The sequence below is a fragment of the Phalacrocorax aristotelis genome, chromosome 23 (assembly GCF_949628215.1).
Source record: "Phalacrocorax aristotelis chromosome 23, bGulAri2.1, whole genome shotgun sequence".
NCBI lineage: Eukaryota > Metazoa > Chordata > Aves > Suliformes > Phalacrocoracidae > Phalacrocorax > Phalacrocorax aristotelis.
This window is the reverse complement of record NC_134298.1, coordinates 4,026,510-4,050,424: the sequence shown is the minus strand read 5'-3', so window position 1 is coordinate 4,050,424 and position 23,915 is coordinate 4,026,510. Positions and strand designations below refer to the sequence as shown.

The 23,915-nt window shown below is 55.0% G+C and overlaps 2 protein-coding genes across 18 annotated transcripts in view; one reads left to right on the top strand and one right to left on the bottom strand.

The window, feature by feature from the left end:
* Positions 1-3,779: 3,779 nt before the first annotated feature.
* CYB561 (cytochrome b561) lies at positions 3,780-7,036 on the top strand. 6 transcript variants are annotated; one of them, XM_075116591.1, is made up of 6 exons: positions 3,780-3,936; positions 4,594-4,801; positions 5,024-5,122; positions 5,194-5,297; positions 5,381-5,538; positions 6,214-7,036. In XM_075116591.1, exons 2-6 carry the CDS (start codon positions 4,600-4,602, stop codon positions 6,410-6,412), a joined length of 762 nt encoding a protein of 253 aa, XP_074972692.1. In that variant the 5' UTR covers positions 3,780-3,936; positions 4,594-4,599; the 3' UTR covers positions 6,413-7,036. The 6 variants fall into 6 exon arrangements, with proteins under 6 accessions (XP_074972692.1, XP_074972695.1, XP_074972693.1 ...); XM_075116594.1 differs by lacking the exon at positions 3,780-3,936 and adding an exon at positions 4,354-4,468 and having other exon boundaries at positions 4,594-4,795; XM_075116592.1 differs by lacking the exon at positions 3,780-3,936 and adding an exon at positions 4,354-4,468.
* Positions 7,037-7,795: 759 nt separating this feature from the next.
* TANC2 (tetratricopeptide repeat, ankyrin repeat and coiled-coil containing 2) overlaps positions 7,796-23,915 on the bottom strand; it is a 254,383-nt gene continuing 238,263 nt past the window's right edge. For 7 of the 12 annotated variants that reach the window (XM_075117247.1, XM_075117254.1, XM_075117253.1 and 4 more), the window contains 7 exons: positions 23,174-23,349; positions 22,755-22,887; positions 22,158-22,187; positions 21,158-21,249; positions 19,540-19,686; positions 17,520-17,620; positions 7,796-15,493 (listed from right to left, as the gene is read on the bottom strand). In XM_075117247.1, the coding sequence (XP_074973348.1) occupies positions 13,522-15,493; positions 17,520-17,620; positions 19,540-19,686; positions 21,158-21,249; positions 22,158-22,187; positions 22,755-22,887; positions 23,174-23,349 (2,651 nt within the window). In that variant the 3' untranslated portion in view covers positions 7,796-13,521. The remainder of the gene's footprint in view (positions 15,494-17,519; positions 17,621-19,539; positions 19,687-21,157; positions 21,250-22,157; positions 22,188-22,754; positions 22,888-23,173; positions 23,350-23,915) is intronic. The other 5 variants (XM_075117248.1, XM_075117257.1, XM_075117250.1 and 2 more) reach the window with 3 other exon arrangements.

The following is a 23,915-nucleotide window of genomic DNA, read 5'->3' as shown; positions in this document are numbered from 1 at the left end:
AGGGATGCATCTTGCAAATTAGCATTTCTTAGTGATAAAAACTTGATTTAAGAAGGAAAAAAAACAAAACAAAAACCAAACTGAAAGAGGTTAGATCAGCAAAATGGTAATTTGATAATCTCTGGTGGAGGGCGGGGAAGCTGCCTGCATCAGGGCAGGGGTGAGCAGGCGGGGAAGGGCAGAAACTGCTGGTTTTACCATGAATTACCAGTTGATGATGCTCCCATTGATCCGCAGGTGCTCAGTAGCCTGGGACAAACCCGGAGCAGGTGCCAGGCTTGGCCGATAGCCAGGGAGCTGGAGCAGCATCCGCTGAACTACTTCGACTCACTGATCTGCAGGAAGCTGTGGCAGCCCTAAGCATCCCTGAGCAGCCTCGAACATCCCCGAGGCCCGCGGGTCCATGCCAGGACCGCCAGCGCCGGCTCTGCTACCCAAATGGTGTGTCTCCATCCCGGCAGTGCAGGGATGATTTCATTATTGTCAGCTCAGGGAAAGCTCAAGCAGATTTAATAAAGCTTCTATGCTCCCGGCAACGTCTTTAATTAAAGAGCTGGTTACAAAGGGCTTGCTGTTCCCCAGTAAGAGGAGGGTGCTGCTCAGCATTGGAGGTGCTCGTTTGTCCCCAGATTGGCTGCCACTGGGTCCCCTTGCATGTGGCAGCGGGTGCAGGGACCCCTCGGCAATGTGCTACCCTTCGGTTTGTCCCTGCTGTGTGGAAGGGACAAGAAACCGTGCCCCTTTAACCAGGTAGGGTTGAGGGCTGCTATGCCTTTTTGGCTGCTGAAAGTTGAGATAGTCCAGCTGGGTGTGGTTACAAACATTTATAAAGCTGTTTTGTAGTGCGTTACGAAGGTGCTTTTCTCACCAGAGAGCAAAGATTTTGTCTTGGCAAGTATCCTAAAAGATGAACCCCCAAATCTCATCCCCTTTGTGGCTTTTCCAAGGGTCTCAGCTGGACCATGGTGGGGCAAATCCTCCCTCCCTCTGCCCAAGCAGCTGGCCAGCACTTTCCATCTGGGGCACAGCCCACTTGGCTCAAGGTTTGCAGTTTATGGTGGCTTTTATGGCTTAGCTGATTATGGTAAACCATTTCCCAACAAGCACCTCGGTGATAAAGCCCGACCACATGCGGGAGGTGCCAGCGGCTCCTATGACAGTGCCGTAGGCGTCCCCCCACTGCAGCAGCGTTGTTCCCCGTGGGTGAGGGACCAGGGCGGGGGCCCCGGGACTCTGCCCCGGGCTGCAGCACAGCCCGGACTTTGCTTTTGGTGTGACAGGTCTCCATCAGGCCCCAGGGCTGCGCTGGGAATTCAGCTCTGCTGAATCACGCTGTGGTAGTGGAAGGGGTCGTTCAGCTGCCGGAGCTTGGGCTCCATGGCACAAGTCCCTGATGTGGGGGAGAAGGTGATGGGGATGTTGGGGGGGGAACCTCAGAAGGGTCTTTGGGGTGCCTTTGCTCAGGAGGGTCTGAGCAGGTGAGGGCAGCCCCAAGGGGAAGGGCTGGGGGAACAACCCTGCGCCCAGGTTACACCTGGTCTGCACCAGGGGAGCACTGGCCCCCACCAGCCACTCCAGGTCCCAGGCTGCTCCGGCTCCCATGGGTGCTCCAGGGCCGAGGGTGCCCCAGACCCCACCAACTGCTCCAGGTGTGAGGGTGCGCTGAGTCCCGCGGGTCGGGGGGTGCTCCGGGTCCCTTTGGGGATCCAGTCCCGAGGCAGGTGGCTCTGGATCCCACGGGTGATCCAGGGTGCCCCAGATCCTCCCGGCCGGCCGGTCCTGCACCCGGGGCGCTGCGCACCGCGGGCTCCTGGTGACACCTAGTGGCACCGTGTGACACCCCCCCACCAGACACACGGACACACGGTCTGCTGCCTCCCTCGGGGGACGCTGCCCGTAGCCGGGCCGGGAGGAACCGGGGTGAGGGGGGGACCCCCATCTCCCCCCCTTCTACCCCCATCTCACCTCCCCTCTCCCGCCTCTTATCGCTCGGGGCCAGCCCATGGGGGGGCGCAGGATGCGGCCGGTGGTGCCTGAGGGGGCTCTGGGGGAGGTGGGGGGGTGTCCCCGGGGACATGGCACCCCACTGCCATCCCCTGACCCACAAGCGTGGCCAAGGGCCCTGCGGGGGTGCTGGCTCCCAGGACATCACCCCGATGTTGGGACGGGGTGCAGGCGATGAGCGGGGAGCCAATTAAGCCAGAGCCACGCAAGGCCCTCGTTAGAGTTGCCCAAATAAATACAAATTAAGCAGTGACAGAGCCAGTGTGCCCCGTACACGGGACAGGGCCCGGGGGCTCACCCAGCGAGGTTGGGGGGGGGTCCTTGGCCTGCTTTGGGACTGGGGTGTCACAGGGTGCGGGCAGGGCCTGGTACAGCTGGGTAGGGGGGGCACAGATGCTGCCAGAACCTTGGGGACCGTCCCCACAACACACAGACCCCCTGCTCCGTGGTGATGTTACCCCTCCCCAGGTTTGCAGCCCCCTTTCCCGCTCCCCAGCATGGAATGGCAGCTGCCCTCCGCAGCGATGCTGGGGGGTGCAGCCCCCCCCCGCCTCGCTTTGCCATCGCTCCGTTGCCTTGCCAACGCGGTGGCCCTGTCCCTCGCTCAGACACTGTCACCGCTGGGCCTGGCACAGGCGGCTCCACCCGGCACCCACAGGTAGGGCTGGGGGGACACGGGGGGGGGGGGGGGGGGGGGGGGGGGGGGGGGGGGGGGGGCTGCATGGGGGTGGACTGCCTCCAACCCGCCCCCATAACGTCACTCAGGCTGCCCCAGCTCTGAGCTGGAGTGAGCCCCCTCCCCTCCATGAGCCTGTGCCCCCACTGAGAGCAGGGACAGCCCCTGAGTCGTCCCCCCCCCGAGATTCTGGGGTGTCCCAGCCAGATGCCGTGGTGAGGGGCTGCGAGGGGCTGCAAGGTGCACACACCACCCCCCCCCCCCCCCCCCCCCCCCCCCCCTCCCCCAGGCCACGTGGGGAGGGTTTAACTGGAGACCAGCCCCCCCCAAAGGTGGGGAGCACAGTCTTTGCCCTGGGAGGGGGGGCATGGGGCTGCACATGGGGGCTACTGCGTGTGAAGGGGGGCAGAGACGTGTGGGGGGCGGTTGTCCCCACCGCAGGGGGGCTTTGCGAAGGGGCCTGGCTGTCTCTGGCTCTCCCACCGCTCGGCAGTGGGTGGGAGCAGCTGAGGGGATGGTTTTAGGGCTAATGGGCAACTTGCAGAGCCCGTTTCCAAGAGGCACCACCCCGTGCCCCGCTCCCGGGGGTGGTGGGGTGACGGTGTCGTTCCCTGTCCCTCCATCCCCAGCGCGGCTGGGGACCAGGTTGGCCCCTCCTGCGAGTGCCAGCTGTTCACATCTGGCGGGATGACGCGGGGGCGGGATGGGGCCACATGGATGCGCAGTTGGGCTCCATGGGCCCCCTGGAGCCAGCAGCCCACGGCAGTGGTGAGGGTTTTGGGGGGGCTGTTGTGATGCAGGGAGGAGCCGGTGCCTCTCGCTGCCCCCCCGCCCCGGCCTGGTCCCGGTAACAGTCCCGGCAGAGCGCCCCATGGCCCCGGGCAGTGAGGCCGGGTGCGGGCAGGCGGCCTTTGCAGTGCAGCCTAATGGGATAAACCAATTCCCTTAACCCACTTATCCAGCTGATCCAATAAAGGTGGCTGGGAATAAAGTGTGTGCGTGGTCTTAATGCATTGCCCACCCCCCTCGCCATGCCCCCCCCCAGTCCTGACAATACGGTGGGTCTGTCTGCGGCAGCTGGCCCGGTGCTCCTCCCCAGAGGCAGCCGCAGCAGGGCTGGGACAGAGGTGGGACGTTGGCCCCTGGGGCTGGGACTCGCTGGCCCTGGCTGACGGAGAAGCAGGAGAAGTGGCCGTGCCTGTGGCCAGCGGGAAGCATCGGGGGATAACCCAGTACGAAGCAGCACGCGGGCACAGGTGGGTTGTGGGGGCTGTGGGGCAGCTCTCCGGTGTGGCTGCAGCACGGCTGGGTGACATGGTGTGGCCATGCCCCACCCCAGCACGGGGTTTTGCCCAGCCCTGCGCCCCCAAGGGCCGTCGCTTTTGTCATGGGGCGGGGGGCGGGGGTCCCGAGCAACCTTGCTTGTCCCTGCGCTGCCTTCTTGTAGCAGGGGGTGGGGGGGGTTGCTGTGGGGCTCTGGGGGTGCATGAGGTGGGGAGGGGGCAAGGGTGGGACACAGGATGGGGATGAAGGGACAGGGATGGAGTGGGAAGGGTGGGGATGGAGGGACAGGGATGGGGATAGAGGAGTGGGGACGGAGGGATGGCGTGGTTGGAGGGCTGGGGTAGGAGGGCTGGGGCAGGCAGGGGGAATGTGGGCAGAAGTGGGCAGGTGGAAGCAGGAGGGCAAGCGACAGGAGCGCAGGGCCTGGCGTGCCGTGGAGCCACCTCCGGGTGTGGGTGACGCAGCGGCCCCGGCAGCACCAGGAAGCATCCAGCTCCGTGGCAGGTGAGGGCGGAGCGGCGGCGCTGGATGCCGCCCGCAGCGGGACCCCACGCTGGGGCCAGCCGGGACCCCCACTGCCATGCGGGGCCACCTGTGGCTTCGCTTCCCCCTCCTCTCTGTCCCCGCAGGCCAGCATGGACGGGCCTCCGCCACCTGCCAGCCCCGCCGGGCTCTCGGCGTACGTGGCCGTGTCGCAGCTGCTGGGCCTGACGCTGCTGGCCACCACGGGTGCCTGGCTGGGCCGCTACCGGGGCGGCGTGGCCTGGGACAGCCCTCTCCAGTTCAACGTCCACCCGCTCTGCATGGTGCTGGGCATGGTTTTCCTCCAAGGTGACGGTGAGCGGGGCCGTGGGACAAGTGCCCTGTCCCGGCTGCAGCCTTCAGAGCTCCCGGAGCTGCAGCCGGGCAGGGAGCGAAGGGGACAAAATGGTGACAAATGAGACCAGGAAGATGCTGCAGGATCCCCCCCACCCTAATTCTGTGCAGCACCCCTGGAAGATGCGGGGTGCTGGGGAGGTGGGGGACCCCGTGGATGCTCATCTGGCCTCTCTCCAGCAGCTCTCCTGGTCTACCGGGTCTTCAGGCATGAAGCCAAGCGCTCTACCAAGGCGCTGCACGCGCTGCTCCATGGCCTGGCGTTGGTCATCGCCCTCGTTGGTGGGTGCTGGGGCCGGGAGGGGTGGGTGGGGCTGGGGCTGGCCCCGGTGGTAACGGGCTCCTCTCCGCAGGCATAATCGCCGTCTTCGAGTCCCATCGAACCAAAAGCATCCCCAACATGTACAGCCTGCACAGCTGGTGCGGGATGGCTGCCTTCGTGCTCTACCTCCTGCAGGTGAGGGCTGGGGAGCCCCCAGGCCCCCTGGGGTGGGGAGGAGACACCCTGCAGCACCCCATAACATCACTGTGCCCTTGCAGTGGCTCCTGGGCTGCGGTTTCTTCCTCCTCCCCAGTACCTCCTTCTCGCTGCGCAGCCGGTACAAACCCCAGCACATCTTCTTTGGCATCGCCCTCTTTGCCCTCTCCATCGCTGCCTGCTTGCTGGGTATCACCGAGATGCTCCTCTTCAACATCAGGTGGGTGACTGAGCTGGGGGGGTGGTAGCCCCCAGGACCCACTGACCCCCCCAGCAAAGGGCTCTTCCAGCTCTGTGGGTCAGAGTCTGGCCCCGGCTCAGGCTATGGCTCCATGGCTATTAAATCTCCCCCGGGAGGCTTTTAGTTCTGCTGCTGCTGAGTCACTTCCCAGATGATGTTTAACAAGGGCTGGATCCTGCGACAGCTTTCTTTGGGGATGGGGCTAAAATATCCACCATCGCCTCTCTGCAGCCAGATGTTTTCAGAACACCCCGGGACACTCATGTCCCCGAGGCCTCTCCCCTCGCAGCGATTGCCCATGGCCCCAGCTGCACATCGGGGTCCCCCCAGCCCCAGCACGGTGGGGAACACGGCTACGGGGCACCCCAGGAGCTGCCTGCCTCTGGCCTGGGGAGCACATCTGGCAGGGGAGCCGCTGGGCTCCCTGCAGCCCTGCTATAGGATTGTGCCCTGTTTTCTCTGCTGTCGCCAAGAGTGTCCCTCCCTAAAGTAAGCAGCACCCAGGCAGGCACCTCTTGCCCTGATCTGAGGGAAAGGAACCTTTCCAGGGGTGTGTGCCTGGAGGATAAGGCTGAGGAGTGTGGGGGTCCCAGCCAGAGTAGGGACAGGCCACCCCCACCCTGAGGCTTGAGCATCCCCCTCCGCCGCCCACAGGGACTCCTACAGCCGCTTTGCGCCCGAGGGCGTCCTGGCCAACACCCTGGGGGTGCTGCTGGTGGCCTTTGGGCTGGTGGTGGGCTACGTGCTGACACGGGATGACTGGAAGCGCCCGCCGCTAGCCGAGGAGCTGGCCCTCTCCATGGACTTCAAGACCCTGACGGAGCATGAGAGCCCTGGTGGCAGCAGCCAGTAACAGCCCCAGCGCCCTGGTCCCCAGCATGGGCACCTCGTGTTGTCTGCGGGGTGTCCCTGTGTACCCCATCCCTGGTGTCCTGGGGCTCTGCCCAGCTCAGGGTGACGAGGACAGCTGGGCAAGAACATGCTTGTTGGTGTAACGCTGCCCATTGGCTTCAGCCTTGCTTGGCCTTACTCCTCCTCAGCTCTGCCCCATGCATCGCCCGGTGACCCCCCGAGCCTGCCCCAGCCCCGCCGGGACAGCGGTGCCACAGGCAGGGGCAGGGACCGGTGGCAGCACTGGGATGTGAAGGATGGGGGTCCCCAGGCTCTGCCCTGCTCTGGGGACCGGGGAGCGGGAGCCCGTGTTTCCCCATTGCGAGCAGCCGATGCCCAAAGCCCATTTTTGGTGCTGATGGGCAAAGGGGATGTTTGCTGTCACCCGAGTTTCCCACTTGCTGGCAGCTCATCGCCCTCCAGCACGGCCGTGCGTGGTGGCTGCTCCCCTCGAAGGGCTGCCGGGGGCTCGGAGCGACCCGGCGTCTGTGCCTGTTGCGTCTTCACGTCTGAAATGTTTTCCCCTCTTGTGTGATGTGCTGTCTGCTCCCGACCTAATAAATGTTTGCAGCTAGCCCTCTCTTCCAGCTCATGGTTTTGGGGTACCCTTGAGCTCTCACACGCCGTGGGCAGCCGGGAGAGGAGCTGCCCGAGGGGCTGGGGAGGGCGGGGTGGTTGTGTGGGATGGATTGTCCCGGCCGGGCCCCGGCGCTGCAGAGCCCAGTGGTGGCTGCGTGCGGGACCCCCCGGGGACACATCCAGGGCCTCATCTCCTCTCCTGAGAGCACCCCCTCTCCCTTCTGGGTTTCAGCAGAGGCAGCTGTACGGGTGAAGGTGCTGGAAACCTGAAGCTCCCGATCCCAGTGCTGGCAAAGCCCAGCCCCAGTGCAGGCACAAGCCCAGCCCGGGGGTTTTTGCTCACCACAGCCCCGATGCGCTGTGTCCTGCCAGCACTGCGCATCCAGCCTGGCCCAGTGGCTGGAGGCAGGGATGCTCGCAGCCCTGAGGGCTGTTCAGCTGTGAAACCGAGCCCTGGGTTCGGGCAGGGATGAAGCCAGCAGACACCGTGGTTCTTGGGAGCGGCAGGGCTCCAGTGTCCACTGTGCCGAGCTGTGCTTTCCACAATTTAATCCAGAAAACACTCTGATGCAGTTCCCTCCCCTATTTCACCCCTTTGCTAACGGCAGCAGCAGCGCTGCCTTCGTCCCTTCCCCATCCCCGGGCAGCAACAGCCAGAGCCGACCCGTGCACCATCCTGACACCCCCGGGTTATTTCCGCACCAAGAAGCCACAGCACGTTCCTTCGCCCACCGCAGCGTGGGAAAAACACCAGGCCAGACGCTGTTTCCAAGTGTTAACCATTTATAAATAAGTACATTTTTTCATACATACAGTTTTCATTGTACAGATTACAATCTGTATACATTGGGGGGGGAATGCATTCTTTTGAACTTTTCACATCTATCTCACAGCTCACATGTACAGACAAGAAAACTCTGCTCAAGCAAATACAGCAAAGGAAAAAATATGTTTTCTTCTTTCCTTATACATGAGAGGCGAAGGCCTCCGCTGTCGGCAGGGGTAGCTCTTCCCACTGCACAATATCACAACTGTGTGGTGTTCAATATATCAGTAGAGAGAACAGAACATGCAGTGAATAATATACTGTACAGAGAGAAAGTCCTTTACATCAGAATTATAGAAAAGCTAAAGGAAAATTTAAGTGTCTTAAAGATCTTCCCAGCAAGTGTCTCGAAGGATGGCAACCAGGGAATTGTACAAAGCACGAGGTGTGTGTACTGCACGTGCTTGTACCGACCTCGGATCCTCTCGGATGTGAAGACAGAAGGGAGACGAAACGCTGAATGCAACACTATGGGAAAGAAAAGGCTGGACAGGGATGACACCGGCAGTACTGGCAGAGTCCACACGAGTCTCTGGGTTATTGGTGTAGCAACAGAATGGACTTTACGTAGCACACAGTGCTGCTCTGTGTCTGGCTTATCAGCGCCCAGCGAGGCAGCCCCACGGTGACGTGACCCAATTCCCTGGGCGCGAGGTTCTCCCGCCCACCCAGCACAGCCCCGACCGCCGGAGGAGACGACCCGCCGCCCCACCGCCGTCCCCGGACAGCGTCACCCAGAAGGGACAAAGTCTTTTGGCAAAGCAGCCCTGCGTTTTCGCGACTCTACGATGCGATCCCGTCGGACGGGACCCGGCTGCTGACTCCCCAGTACCGTGACAGCTAGAAAATGAGCAGAGGAAAGGATACGGCGGATGGGTTTGGTGTCCGTTGGCTTTCCCGGTGACGGTCACGCTAGCTGTGTTTTCTCTCGGGTAGGTCTGTAACAGTTGCGGTGAGATCCAGCTGTATAGTCAGGAGTTGGACACGAACGCATCTTGCTAAAGAATTGAGCCCTTAGTGGTTTATATTAGAAAAAAGAGTTTGATTGAATGAAAATCCAGCAATTATTCACACAAATCTGAAAAAAACGCAGATTAACTTTCAACCATTGTGCTTTGTGTGCAACACGCACCCCACCAGACTTCGCGTAGAGCGACCAGCACGGGGTGAAGGCATTTATCCGCAGAGGTCCCAGCGGGTACAACAGCTCTTCCCTTAAGCCCTTGGTTAAACACCGTTAATCCTGGTAGAAGAGTTATCTTGAATTCCCAAGACTAAAGCAAAGTACAACCACCAAAGAGCTCGCGACAGCTCACCGCGGACCCCCCTTTGCAAGGAAGGCGGAGGACGAGCAGGCACGCCGGCTTGCTTTTCTCTAGATAAGGCGGAGCTGGCACTTCGGTTTTAACTAGACTTCTTCTGGGTAACCCTGAATATACAGCAACCTTTGTACGAGGGGACTGAATCGCTCCAAATTTAGCAGCCACCCTGGTTCCGGACCTAATCCAAGTATGGCTTAGGCATTTGTCATACGCACACACCAATGTTCACACTAGCCAAGCAGTTTTCTTTACAGCCAGGTTAGAGGAAAAAAAACCCCAAAGTTCTGTGCTCGGATGGACCCACCTGCGGGCACCGGTGCCGGGCAGCAGACAGACAGACAGATGGGTAAACACACGCCTTGGTTTGTCGGGAGCCTGCACCCTCCCAGGCGGCGACACAGAGAAGGCTGCTCAGGCTGCGCGGCGCCTTCGCCTTTGGAGAGGGATCCCACGGGATCTCTCTGTAAAGCCCTCCCTTTCCTAAGCACGTCGGGTGCCCGCTAAAGGCTATTTCCAAAGCCCTCCAAGGCCATTCCCAGCCTGGCTGGTGGGGACCCCTGCAAAGCCCCCCCCACCAGGCGGGCGTCCCCTCCCCTGGGACCAGAGCATCCTCCCAGCCTGGGAGACAATGCAAGAGCCGGTGAATCCCCACCGAGGGCCGGGGCAGACGCCCACACCTGAAGCCGGGAGATTTCAGCGGTGTGGCAGCACACCCAGCCCTCGGAGCGGCTGCGGGCAGACGACGAGAGACACCTGGTGGGAAGGATGGCTAAGCACAGGCGTCGGCTTCAGCATCGCCTACCCAACGCGCCCCAAGAACCAAACCCGGAGGTTTCAATGTCATCAAGAACCAGGTTTACTCGGTGCACCTAAGAATCCTACCTGCTCGCAAGACGGGGGCTCACCAGCAGTGCCGCTGCAGCCGGGGAGGGGGTGGAGGCGCCGGCTGGCAGCAGCGCCCCACATCTTGATTACTCAAGGAGTCATGAAGTACGTAGCAGGGATGAACAACACAACTCCGTGCCTGCACCTCTGTGCACGCTCCCGCAACGCGGCCCGGGCTTGTCAGATCTAGAGCTAAGGTGGCGGGGTGAAGGGACGTCAGGGGAGACCCGAGCCTCGTGCCCCACCGAGCCGCGCGTACGGCAGCGCGCTTCACCACAGGACCGCGCACGACAGCACGATACAAAACAACCTCTGCTTTTCGTCCATGCCAAATGCGAATCGGGGGACTGTGTAAAGAACAGCTTTTCCAGGGAGAGGTGTGCTCCTTACCCACCCGGGGACTACGGCAGCCATCCTGTCTCAGCTGTCCCTAAGAGAATTGCTGGGGAAGCACTTTAAAACCACTGCAAATAATTTTGTATTTAAAAATTACTCAATCTGTTGATGCTTATATACAAGAGTCAGTTCTTGTGCTATAAATGTTATGATTCATTGCTTCGTTTCTTTTCTTTTTTCTTTTTTTTTTAAAAATACACTAAGAGACAAGAGCTGTTTTGCTATTTTCTAATGAAGACACTACTCACGCTTAAATATCCAGTATTTATCATAGTAACAAATTCAAACAGTAAAGTGCACCCATTTACAGAGAGAACAGATGGAAAACCATTAGTGCAAGAATCCTGTGAAAAACGTAACACGTGGTATCGTGAAAAAACCTGCACGCCGCAGTAGTTAAGCCTCCTTTCAGCTTGGCGTTTGTGTTAAAAGTGTGAGCTGTTTTTCCCTTAAAACATCTTCATAAACCCAAAAGTTATACACAGAAGTGCTGTGAGGGGAGGTTTCGGGAGGACAGTGCTGGGAGCACGGGGCAGTGAATAGCAAAGCGAAGCACGGGCAGCTCTCACATTGCTGCTCTTGGACCGTCCCGTTTGCAGCTCAGCGGAGAGAACCGGCTCGCGGCCGCAGCGCCTCTCGCTCGGCCGTATAAAATAGGGACGGGGCTGAATTTGGTTACTTTTTTTTCCTTTCAAAGAAGCAACTAAAGGCAGGAAGCCACTCACTCGATCAGAAAGCTGGAGGATGGGAGGCGTTGAGCAAAGCGACTGGTGCTACTCCAGACCCACAGATACGCATGTCCTAGATACAGGTGCGCTGTATGCGGAGAAGAAATTGGTTACTCCTTACAAAGCAGAACACGCTGCTTCAAAAAAAGAGAGGAAGAAAAAAAATCATCACACCCCCTTTGCAAGGAGAGAAATAGTGCATGGAGCTGAGTGTCCCCGCGGCCGCGGGGAGCCTGCCCTACTGAGGGGGTCTCCCAGGCTACCCCCCGCTTTACTGAGCCCTGTAATAAAGCAAAGAGTCAGCACTAGGTTGCACCTCGAGAAAGAAAACACCAACCTCAGTCCAAATCCTGGCTTGGACAAATACCGAATAGCCCAAAAGAGCACAAGGATCTCCAAACCCCATGGAGGAATCCCCCGCCAAACGCTCTCAACGTGTCTATGAGACACAAGCCTCCATCGTCCCAAGGTGTGCACGTCCCAGTTTGCTCCGAGCAAATTAGGCAACGAAATAGCAACGAGATGCGCTGATCCACGCACAGGAGAAAAAAAAGCCCCATCAAAGCCAGGGTTTGCTAAAGAGTTTCGGGCCAAGTCCTTAGCTGGTGAAAATGGATGTAGCTGCACTGATGTCGCGCTGGGGATATGCTCATTTACACCAGCGGAGGTCGGACCCCATGATTTGGTTCAAGAAGTCTTGCTATCTATTCGCATAGCCCTTTGGAAACACCGAAAGGTATCGCTCCTCCTGCTCAGCACTGAAATCGCTCTCGAGAGTTGATATGAGTGAGGTTCAGCATGGGCAACAGGCACTATTCTGCTTTAAAACAAGCTACAGGGTCATCGCTCTCCCCCCCGATCACACCGAAAAGGCAGATTACAAACCCACCAGTAACAAATGAAACTGTAAAGAAAGTCCCTCCACCCCCCCAAAAAAAATATTCAGAGGATAAATGAAAAATCATTGAAAACCCTATAAAAATGGGTTTTGGACCCGTCCCCTGCATTTCACACTGTCTTGATGTGACTTGCATTTGATTTAAAAAAAGAAAAACAACCCAAACCAAAAAAGCCCTGAAATAGCTCGCATAAATAAATTATAAATATCTCTCTTTTAACTACAGGTCCGTAAAGAGCACAACACGGTCTCTGCCATTTGCAGGTACGGAACACGGCCATCGCTTTCCAACATCTTGGGAACAGACCTTAGAGGAGCGCAGCCCCGGCCAGGGCGCCGGCTGCCCGGGCGGGAGCGGGCCGGAGGGGAGGGATGCTGCAGGGCTGCGCTTGCCGAAGGAGCCCTCCCGTCTCGGGAACCGTCGTGCCACATTACGCATCCTCATCATGAAAAAAATTAAAACCAAACCAAAATCAAAAATTGCAATTTTCCGCCTTGAATACCATTTTCTAAGTCAGATTTTTTTTTTCCTTGCAAGTGAAAAACCCCACCAAATGAAAGCCCCAACGTTAAACTGCCCTGGTGAAAGCACGGTGCTGCGTGCGAGGTGCGGTCGTCCGCTAATGGTGTGAAGAAGTCGTAACCCCAGTTCACGCGCAAAAGGCTTCCGGCCAATTCCCTTGGCTGATTTAAACACATACAGAGGGCCAACTTGAATCTCTCAAGGCTTGCAAAACGCCCCAGAGCAAATCAGTGTCGGGACCCCCGCAGGCAGCTTGCAGAGCAGCCAAGCACCGTGCGATCCCCACCCCTTCTGGCCGATGGCATGATTAAATAACGAAGGAATCCAACTCGGATTAAAACGCTATAAACCAGATGAAGCGGGATGGTCATTGTGCATAGCTGCTGGGTGTTAAAACACGTCGTACCCTTGCTCGCTGCAAGTGATTTGCTCTTTGGGGGCGAAGAGCCAAACGGCCTGGCCGGCTCGGGGACCTGTGGATGCAGCCTTGGGAAAGGCTCCTGTGATCCCTGCTCTGCTCCTGCTAGGAATTCCCATCAGAACTGAGTAAGAGCTCAGCGAGACAAAAGAAACCAATGTAAATCGAACGCGATTGACTCTTGAAAAAGAGCTGGTTACCTCCCGCTGCGTAGGGGATATTTCTGGACCACCCTGCACCATGTACTAAGATAGCCTCGTTAGGAACTTAGCTGGAATTGGGCAAACGATACTGGCTCGGCTGATGTTGGCTTCACGGTCAGCTGGGGAACGAAAGGGCTGGAGCACGTGCATGGCTGTCTGACCACCACACTAAGTACCGGAGAAACTTGGTCATGTAGCTACCAAAGAGAAATAAAAATAATAATAATATGCATGGAAATCAAGCTTGGAAGTGTGTGCTGAAAACACGAGGGTCTTACTCCAACAAGCGTCTTTTACACATTAGACTCCACAAATGGTCTCTTTGGTTTGATTGGGGATGTCTGCCCTTGCCTGGAGTCCCTGGAGAGCTGCCTGTACAGGTTGTCCTGGTAGGCCTGGGCCACAGGCAGTGTCCTTGCCACCTTGACGTCGGGATACGAGGAGGCTTGGGTGACTCTCTCCAGGAGGTCTCCCCGGGACCCATTGGCCAGCATCCCATGGGGGCTGTAATAGTCTTCCTCTAGCAAATGGCCATTCTGTGCATTGTTGGTTTTGTTATAAAAGGCAATGTTGCTGATTGAAGAAGGCGGGCTAAATGATTCTGGCTGGGGGAGGTTGCCAGGAGATGTAGGACTAATGACAGTGTCCACTGACGACACAGCCCAGGTCCGGTTCTGCTGATGGAGGTGGGGGTACTGCTGAGTCCGAGCGGTTTTATCTATGATTCCCATGAACGGCGTGGTCCGGGAACGGGCTGGCTCGCTGGGGTAACCCCCCTGCGTGGGAGAGACCGGAGAGAGTTCATCGCACGATCTGTCGTAAGCTGGCTTGAGAGGGATCTCCATTTGCTGAATCGAAGCAGAAGGGCGGAAATTGGGAGTCAGGTTGGAGGTGGAAGAGATGCTATTGCTGGAAGGAGAGAAACGGAGGCCAACGCTCTGAGAGTGGAGCAGGGGCCTTGGAGTCGGCGGGTGAGGCTTTATTTCGCTGGGATTAACTGTGATGGGCCTTCTTATGAGATGAGACACATCTGGAGAGCCCAGCTGGCTGGCGGGGAGGGAAGAACGTTCCAGGTCGAGCTTCGAGTGACACACCGGATAGTAGGAAGCGGACTGGCTTCGCCCGATCTGAGGCGTCTGGCTGTATCTCATACCTCCCCTGTATGCCGAGGACGGTCTCTGCGGAAGGTCTTCTTTAGCCAGCCCTCCATGCTGACAGATCGCTCCCGCGCTGAGGCTTGCCTGAACGTGCTGCATTGGTCTGCTGTCACCTACAATTCCACCGATGGAGCCCTGGTAGACCAGCCTGCTCTGGCTAACCCCCATTTCCCCTGACGCCGACTGGTACTTGCTGGCCATCGAGTGGGCAACCTGGCTGTAAGCACCAGTTGGGATTACAGTACTCGAATGGACGGCTGAGCTGGGCTGGTTGCTCCTCACGATCTGTGCCTTGGCTGGCTGCAGCCTGAGCCCCTGCTGCGGCACGGCCACGGGGAGCTGGGGCATCTGGAAAGACCTCTGCGTCATCTTGGATAACGGAGACTTTGGTCTACCGGGGAGCTGGCTGACTCCGCTAGGCTCCTGCTGATAACGAACGGGGGAACCCGACTGTGACCTATAAACACTCATGCTTTCTGCTGGGGGGCTGGCACGATACTGAGGACCTCTACGAAGAGGAGAAGGTGGTGGGCTTTGATATTCCTTCCCCTGACTTCCGACAGGAGGTGGGCTGAAGCGGTAAGAGGAGCCCTGGTGAGCAGGGGACGTGTGCGGAGGACTGGGTCTGTAATGTGAGTTTTGGTGCGTCGGAGACAGAGCAGGAGATGTGGACTGGTAGCCCTGCCTGGTCGGTGAACCCACGGAGCTACTGGACCTGAAATCAAAGACCTGATGAGAGCCAAGAGGTGAGCCAGAAATATAGGCTGAGTCCCTGTGAGCTGGGGACGGGGGTGGGCTCTGGATGATGGGCAGCCCTTGGTTTGGCCTGGACTCTGTCTGCAAGCCAATGGAAACATTTTCTACATCCTGCTCAAGGTATTCCTCCTCAAAGATATCTTGCACAGAATACAGCTCTTCATGCTGGGCTTCAGGTTCAGGCTCCACAGGGAGCGGTGGCTGCTGCTGCTGCTGCTGCTGCTGCTGCTGCTGCTGCTGCACCTGCCTGCACTCCTCCTCCACCCGCATCAGCAGCCGCTGGATCTCACGGTTGTTGGGACACAGCTTGATGGCCTCGTTCAGGTCCTCCAGGGCTGCTGAAAATTGCCTGCTTGACAAAGGGACAGAAACAAGAACTGAAATTACTCTGGATTTGAATGGAGCCGTTCGCAGAGGCTCCTCAGGGTTAAATGGCTTGTCCGTGTTACTGAGGGAGATGTCTGTGATTGCTACCGCTCGCTGTCTCTCTCAAACTCTGCCTTATGTGCCTCCCTCGGATTTATTTTACCCAAACTGAAGGAGAACATTGCCAGCCATTGTGGAGAAGAGGGGAACCCAGTCCTGAGGTGGCAAAACCCAGAGCAGCAAAAACGCCCGTCCTCTGCAGTGTGCGGTAAAGGCACCACCACGAGCTTTGCCCCTGCGTTAGCAAAGGGGAAACCAAAGCATCAATAACCAAGAGCCAAGCTCACCACTGCTGTAAACAAGTGCAGCTTTGATGGAGTTGCGACTGCTTATGCCAGTGAAAATTTAACTTCTGCCTGATGCCAAGACCACACAGCGTCAGGGCTGGCTCCAGAGCTCAGGGACTCCCATGGGTGGGCGCTTTAGGCAAGGCTTGTCGCTCCGATTTTGCAATGGCTTTGGCTAACTTCTTCAGAATGAACAGAGCAACGTTAGGGAGCCCGTGAGCCCCCTGGGAAGCCTCTGCAAGGGAAAGGCCAGGCTGCGAGGAGTAAAAGGGAGGTGGGGGTTTGGGGAAGGGGGTTGTCATTTACAGGGACACTGTTCACTTTTGAGCAAAACGATCTGTTTGAACATGACTGTCATCTTGGGGGATGATCACGGAGGAGAACTCCCCGGCACCTCCCACCACCAGCCTGAGCTTTTGCATAAGCCATTCAAAAGCAGGTGGAGGGAGGAAAAGCCTCCTGTTCCCCAGCCCACACTGACCTCAGGGGTGCTGCTGGGCACAAACTGGGAAATGGAGAAGAAAAGCCAAAGTGGTGACAGTTTCTGCTAGAGAGGCCTGGGGAGAAAATGCTGCTTGTCTGTGGGGAGGCTGCTATCGTCTGGAAAGGGACCTGGTTCTTACGCTTCCTTGCAAGTATTTCGGAAACAATGGAGAGAAAAACCATTAAAGGGAAGGCATTAGGTCAGTGTGGCTCAGCTAGCAGGACTTGTCTACGGAACAGGCGGCCACGGCTTCACCTCCCACATCAAGAGCCGGTGGACCAGGCAGCACAGCGTCAGCTGGGCCAGGAGCCCGGTTCCACACATCGCCTCCAGCATGGAAGGTCAAATGGTGGCGGCGTCTGCTGAGTACGATGTTTGCACAAGAGGACTCAACACACCTCCGGCTACTGGTGATTCTCTACACTGCCATGCAAGGCATTTTGGCTGCTGTTTAAAACCGAGATGACAGCGCACCCAGCCCTGGAGCGTGTGACTCAAAAGCAAGCCCTCCTGCTCATTTAGGAATGGCATTGATCGGTTTTGAAGTGAATCTAATCTCGCATCTTTTAGCCTTCAGAGAGGTTAACAAGGAAATCCTCTGGGCTCCATCTGAGATGCAGAGAGATCCCAGTGCTGTAGCTCTCTAGAAGCTGGTTGCAGTGCTCTGAGCACAAGCTATGGCTGAAAGCTCACCGGCTGGCGCTTGCCTGCAGTCACCGCACAGCTAGTCAGCAGCTCCTGCCTTCCAAAAAGTGCTGTAGGACAGAGAGATTCATGAATTTTAAGGCCAGAGGAGATCACCGCGATGAGTGAGTCTGCCCTCTTGCATAACACAGGCCACAGGGCTTCCATGAGTCATATTTTGTTTCGAGTCCAAGTTGCGGTTGAACTAAAGTGGACTTTTAAAAAGAATACCCAACTGTGGTGTAAAGGTTTCCAGTGTAATAAGTTCAACTGGAATGAACCTCTCAAAACGTTTGTGTTCAGCTGTCTCCAGGAGTTACCAAATGAGGGAGGGTGTTACCCTGGAGTTTGGGAAGTTTGTAATATCATTAATGAACATTCCTTTGCCATTGCTTCCCATGGGGACACCGGTAGGGTTTGCACGGCGGACGCCTGCATCGGTGTGGCCAGGCTTGTAGAGACCAGCCCCTCGCGCTTTTCTCTCTCTCGCTCCTCACCTGCTGCTGCGTTTGGCCCTTGCTCTTGCATAGTAAGCTTCATAAGATTTCGGTTTCAGCTCCAGTGCTTTAGTAGCAAATTCCTCCGCCATTCCAAAATCCTGTCATCACAATAGGTGTGCAGGTAAGTAATTGAATAGATATAGAAAAAAAAATATATACAGTTTGGGAAGAAAACAAACGTAATATGGACATTTCTTTTGCATGTACCATGGAAAACTTGATGGTACTGGAATATTTCACATGGATTCAACATCATTTAAAGCCAGAGAGCTACGATGGCACATCCGAAGGCTCAAAGCCCCCTCGTAACACTGGATGCTGTCAGCACCCAGAGGCCAGCGTGCCACTGGCTCCGTTGTCATTGATTGTGTCCCCGACAAGTGCATGCAATCCCTCTCCAACAACCTACAACCTTGAGGAAACAGCTGGTCTCACAGAGGCTGGAATGTCATCTCATGAAGGATTTTCCCCCCCCTTCCCATGCCTTCTGCTTCCCACTCTGCAACACACTGACATACTTCGAAGGGGCCGAATAAAACTGCACATGAAGGAAGGGACAATATCTCAGTAGCTACAAACGGGACTTGCCTGGGAAAGGTCTCCTACCAGTGCCACCCGTTTCGCTGTTCCTTGCCTCTCCCCTACACCTCACCTGGGAGACTAGTCTGGGAGTGGGGAGGGAGAGGGTGACAGCATGGCATGGAGACTGCTCTGGGTGCTTTCCAGTGGCAGTGCCACGAGATCAGACCATCAGCAATGGGTTCAGACCCTGCCAGCCATCCTCCCTTGCCTTGTCCTGAATGCTTCATGCACCACTAAGCTCAGCTGAAGCTCAGCACTTGTGAAGGAGACTCTTCCCAGTGGAGGGACTTCCATTTCACAGCCAAACATCGCTTTGGATTGCTGACTTGGACTTTGACCCTGAGCAGTTCTGGGAGAAAGGACTGAAGAGCACTCCTGACGTGCTCAAAAACTCACCAAGCAAACTCTTGCAGCATGCCCTGCCCGAGGAAGCTCATACTGTTGTTTGTACCATCAGTATCAGTTACTGAAGAGATATTGCCTAACAGACTAAACTGGGAATGTAGTCAAGAGGTAGAGATACCTTTATGGTCTCATCTACAGGTGCAAAGACTCCAGGAGCAATTACAACCGCCTGAAATTTTCTGTCACAAAACCTGGGATTCCCCCGTTAACAATAAACCAAAAATCTTGTCCTTACAGCGCAGGCTTAACTGCAAGTTGTTTAAAGAGAAGGTTCACACTTTTTTCTACAGACTGTGTTGTTTGTTCACTAGCGTTAAGATTTTACTTCCATTGCTTTTCATCTTTCTCCCTCACAGCTTAAAGAAATGGAGGTGTCACAAAACCTCCTTCCCCTCCAGTGTAATCTTCGCTGGCTCACGGCCTCGGTGGAGATTTCACTTTTCAAGCCTACGGAGACTTTAAGTTGAGAGGTGAAAGCCTCTGCACACAGAGCAAGGGGGAGGTGGCACTTGCCTGCTGGAAGAACAGACATTCTGCAGGAGCTGGTCGCTAGATGCTGCTAGATTGGAGCGGGGAGAGTGACAGCGATCTGGCAGTTCTGGGAGGACAGGGAGTATGTGGGGGTGTTTCTGGATGAGTCACTGCCCTGGGGAAGTGCTAGCCCCCTAAGCATATGCTCCTTCATTTTAAATTAATTAGTATTCAGAGGAGCACATCTCCTGGCTCCTCCCTCACCGCTGCCCTAGAAATCTGGAAAATGCCTCCACCCCCAATTCACATCATCATCAAAAGGGAGTAATAAAAAATTCAAAAAGCTATAAACATAGCAATGAATTTTTAATCATCAGAAATGCATATTAAATCATGACTTCTTTTGAATTCTAAAATGTCAGTGCTCTGTGAAGGGCAACCGGGTTACCCAGAGGAGAAATCTCAGAGGTCAAAGCCCGTTACAGGATGGACATGTCTCTGTGCACAGGCCGAAAGGTGGCAGCTTGCGCTTAAGGCCATGAAGAGTGGGGAGACTTACGTTCATTTTCCTTCGACATCGGGAGAGGTTGAGAAGAAGCGACACCTTCAGCTCACGGAAGGTTTTCAGGTCTTCACCAAACCCTTCCCTGGGGAATTTTTTCAGAGCGTACTGGTAGCGCTGGGCAGCCTCTTTCACTTTACCTTTCTAATAAGAGGAAAACATGTCAAAACACATCCTTGGCTTGAGTTTACTTCACCGCAGAGAAATCACTCACGAGCACCATGAACGTTTTGGGTGGTGAAGGTAACATGACTTCACTGTTTAGCTGTTTTCTAGAAAGGAAAGCCAGAACATTTGATCAAGGGAACATCTGATTTGGAAATGCAGATGCCTTGTGCAAGTTGAGTTCTCCCACTTCGTACAGAGCTGTCATGCTACAGTGGGAAACACAGCAGAAATCGTGTTATGGTAACTTGATACAACTCCATCTGGTTTCTGGATGGATGGTCTTTCGAGCTGGGTGATCAGTAACCCATCTCTGGAGAACACCCTACACCCAAAGGTTAATAAGCAGCAGGGAGGGTAAAGAATACGAAGTGTGGGACTTTGGGTGGAGTTCCTGGGGCTCAGAGACACCTCTGCAATAGCAAAGATAAATGTTGTGGCACCAATGTGGCTCTAAAGTTGGCCAAACGGGTTGAGATTCATCTCTCTGGACTTTAGATGTCTAAAAATTAGGTGTCTACATCTAAGCCTGTCAACTGGGCTCCTTTTATAGTTATTGGAACGCAACGGTCACCTTCAAAGGCTGACTCATCTTTGCTATTTTGAGCACCTATTTCTGGATTGGGATGAGCTGTGCCCTGGAGGGGGGCAGCCATGGCAGCTAGGGTGGAGGAAAGAGGCAAAATGGGATCTAGGACACATGCAATTCATGATGACCCAGACATAGATTTTGCAGCTACGCATAGTAAGCTTTAAAACTTTGTAGACTCAGGTTTCTCAGCTGTATCGTGTATCTCTGGCAGATAACTCCAGTTACAACGCCAGCTTTGCATATTTCCTGCTTCGCCCTTAGAGCCTAACAGTGAATCATTGTTGTACTTCCACATTTCGTGTGTGTGTGCAAATCTCCAGGTTTTAAAGACCGGCTTAAAATAAACAGAGCAAAAAAGACTCTCTAACTGTAATGGTGGAACGTCACCCATGGGCTAAAGGACACGACGAAGCCATCTGTGTCCTGACAATCTGTTTTCATTGCGAAAAGTTTCTTCCATGGTTTTTTCTGGGATATAGTATCTTGTTGCCTTGTTCCACAGCAGTGAGCCTGCTAGGTAACGGCAACGTTGCCAGATCTGACGCAATGACATCAGCACCCTGAATCGCTGTAAAACACTCAGGTTCTGGTGTTTTCAAAGAGGAAATGAAGCCCTGGCTCAAATCCAGGACGCAAAGAGACTTGGCTTTGCTTCAGCTTCGTTAGGGATTTGGGCAATCGATCCCCCCGCCCCAACCCCACTAGCAAAACCCAAACAGTTCTGCAGCACAAAGAACGCTGCGAGCAGTAGCTTTGACTTGCCACGGGTTAAGGCAGCAGCATTGCTCAGCTAAAAACTCATACAACGTTATGCTGCAAGCTGCGTCTGTTCAATATTTCCAGAAACGCTCTTCTCACCTTATAAAACATGTCTCCCTCCTCCATCAGCTTGCTCAACAGGATGATCATGATGTCTGGTTTGGAGGTTGCCATCGCCCATGTTGCTGGACCTGTAGTGTACAGGATGCATGATGGGTAAAAAACTCATACAATGCAAGGGTGGTAGGAAGCTGGGTGGAAAAAATATCCTGGGGAGGGAATTTCTGCTGGAGAGAACAACTTGGCATGGTCAAAGGGCAGAGCGCTCCAAATGACTGAGCTGACAATTCCTCTCGCACTTAAATTAACGCCATCCACATTGCAAGGGTTTTCCTTTGCAGCCATTAAGGCTAATCCCAATCACCACCTCCACGATGGTCTGGGAGAGGATGGGAGCCATTTCCACAAGAGGGCAGTGCTGATTGTGGAACCAGCTGGGGTGGGGGAAACAAAACATACTTAAAAGGAGAAATCAGAGAGGTTACATAAGAGCATTCCTAAATTAAAATCTCTGGAAGTGTACTAGGAAATCTGCAGTTCGACTGTCGATAGGCGTTTTGTGTTTAAGTGGATTGTGATTTCCAACTTCACAAGATGTGAAATACTACAGTAGAGAAGCCATTAAGGTGGAAAATACAATAAAGGAAAGGTTGTGTCTAAGCGGTGCTGGTGCCGAAGCCGTCCGTTGGGCTGGGGACACGCTGGCTCTGCGCAGGGGGCCGCCCATGCAGAGCCAGTCATTATCTCAGGGTCTCATACCGGGAGGGAAGGGGTGGCAAAAATCTGGGGACAACTCATTAGTGTGGGTGAAGAATAAGTCAACAATATTCTATAAGTAGATTCAGTACATTTTGGGGGAAGGAGGTTAGTTTTTGAGTTCAAGTTATTCTCTGCAACAGTCATTAAAAAAATTACTTGAAGGTGAGGTAAATTAAAAGATTAGAGGTGTTGGGGACGCATGCAGGCTAAATCAAACAGGAGAAAGCAAGGCTGACAAAGCTATCAGATCGAAGCTGATGCTGACAGCAATGAGATATACCTCGTGGGCGACTCGGTAACGTCTGACAACCTTCAAAGAAAGGAGAAAACAAAAAGTTGTAGGAGAGAGGGGAAAAAAAAAATGGATGAAGGTGGAAAAAATAAAAAAAGAAAGGAAAAAAGCAGCTGTGAGAGGCAGGCAGCAAAGAAGCCAATGCACCAGCAAAATCCCCTTTCACAGGAAAACGTAACGTGAGCAGCTGTGTGGCGCAGTGCAGGTAACACTAAGATCTGAAAGCATACACAGAGCAAGTGAATGCAGCAGCTCACAGCAATGCATGGACACAGTACGTTTGTCGACTCAGACTAGTAAAGATAGAAAAAGCATTACCAGAGGAAAGACCTTGCCAAAGAAACAGTTGTTTATTGATTAACTTTGCTAGGGAATACCACAGCAAAAAAAAAAAACCAAAACCATTCCCCATTTTAATAAAGAGAACGAGGCAGTCATGACTCGCTGGCTGCTTTTGGAGCACGAAGCAGCAGCTGGGGCTGAGGCTGCCTCAGTGTTACGCTTATATTTCCTAGGAAGCCAGCCCCGCTGCTCGGAGTCCTGCCTGAGCACAGAGCCGGCGGTGGATTGTCCCCTTGTCCCTACCTATCTTTGCTCCTTTCTTCAGGAGAGTGACGACGACCGAGGTGTTGCGGCACCCCACTGCCCTGTCGAGGGGGCGCATCCCGCTGTAGTCAACGTGCTCAATCATGGCCCCGTGGTCCACCAGAAACTGAACCTGCAACGAGAAGCCGAACAGTCGGTTCTGCTCCTGGGCAAGACCTTTGCGTGCTGCTGGTGATGTACAACCAGCAGAAGCTTGCTCTGCTCCACTGCTCGGGCTCAAACCACCTCTCTAGGGTCTGAGGGTTCATCAGGCTCATGCGTTGTCCTCTGTGGAAGTGCTTGCACGGATGGAGGGCCAGAACACTACATGCTTACTGCTACGGCAAGCTGAGCTGCGCTATTTTGAAGGTTTCATACTAACCGTCCTTTTTGTTCTGCATCCATTATCAGACACTTACCACCTCTGCATCGCCGTAAAAGGCTGCCAGGTCCAGCGGAGTGCGTCCGTTTTTATCCGCATGGTCGGTGGCAGCCCCGTTCTCCACCAGGGAACGCACCACGGAGAGATGTCCCTTCAGACAAGCCCAGCTGAGGGCTGTCAAGCCCTCCTTGTCCATTAGAGAAATGGAGGCACCTGAAAGAACAAGCATCAGTTCACTTAAGAGCTCTCTGTTGTTGAGCGCTATGATCCAACAAACCATCGCTTAGTGATGACAGCTTATTTTTAGAGAGCTATGTACACAATTATTAATTAATTTATTAACATTTCTCCCACCGCGAATCCCACCCTCCACGGCAACTTCAAATGCACCGACAGGAACTGTGGCAAATGGGTTTATTCACACCAAGCTGCAAACATTTTCGCACCTAGCTCTGTAGGCTTTTCCGGCAAACATCTTCTGAGCAGCAGGGTGGATTTGACATCCCTCATCTGAGACATCAATCTTTCTTTTTATTTTATTTTATTTTTTTTTTAATCAAAACCCATTCCAGCTTGCGTGAGACAGAGATGAAGACCATTTTGCTGTTTCAGCAGGTCATGGCGTACCAAGGGGAACTAAGTCAATTCAGCCCTGTTCTTCTAAAAATGCACATATTTTCCCCTCTTCACTCCCCTCCCCTTTACCCAAATCGACACAATTTCCAGCAGTATTTCTCCCTGAACTTTACCCAATATAAATACAATGTTGTGGGATAAAT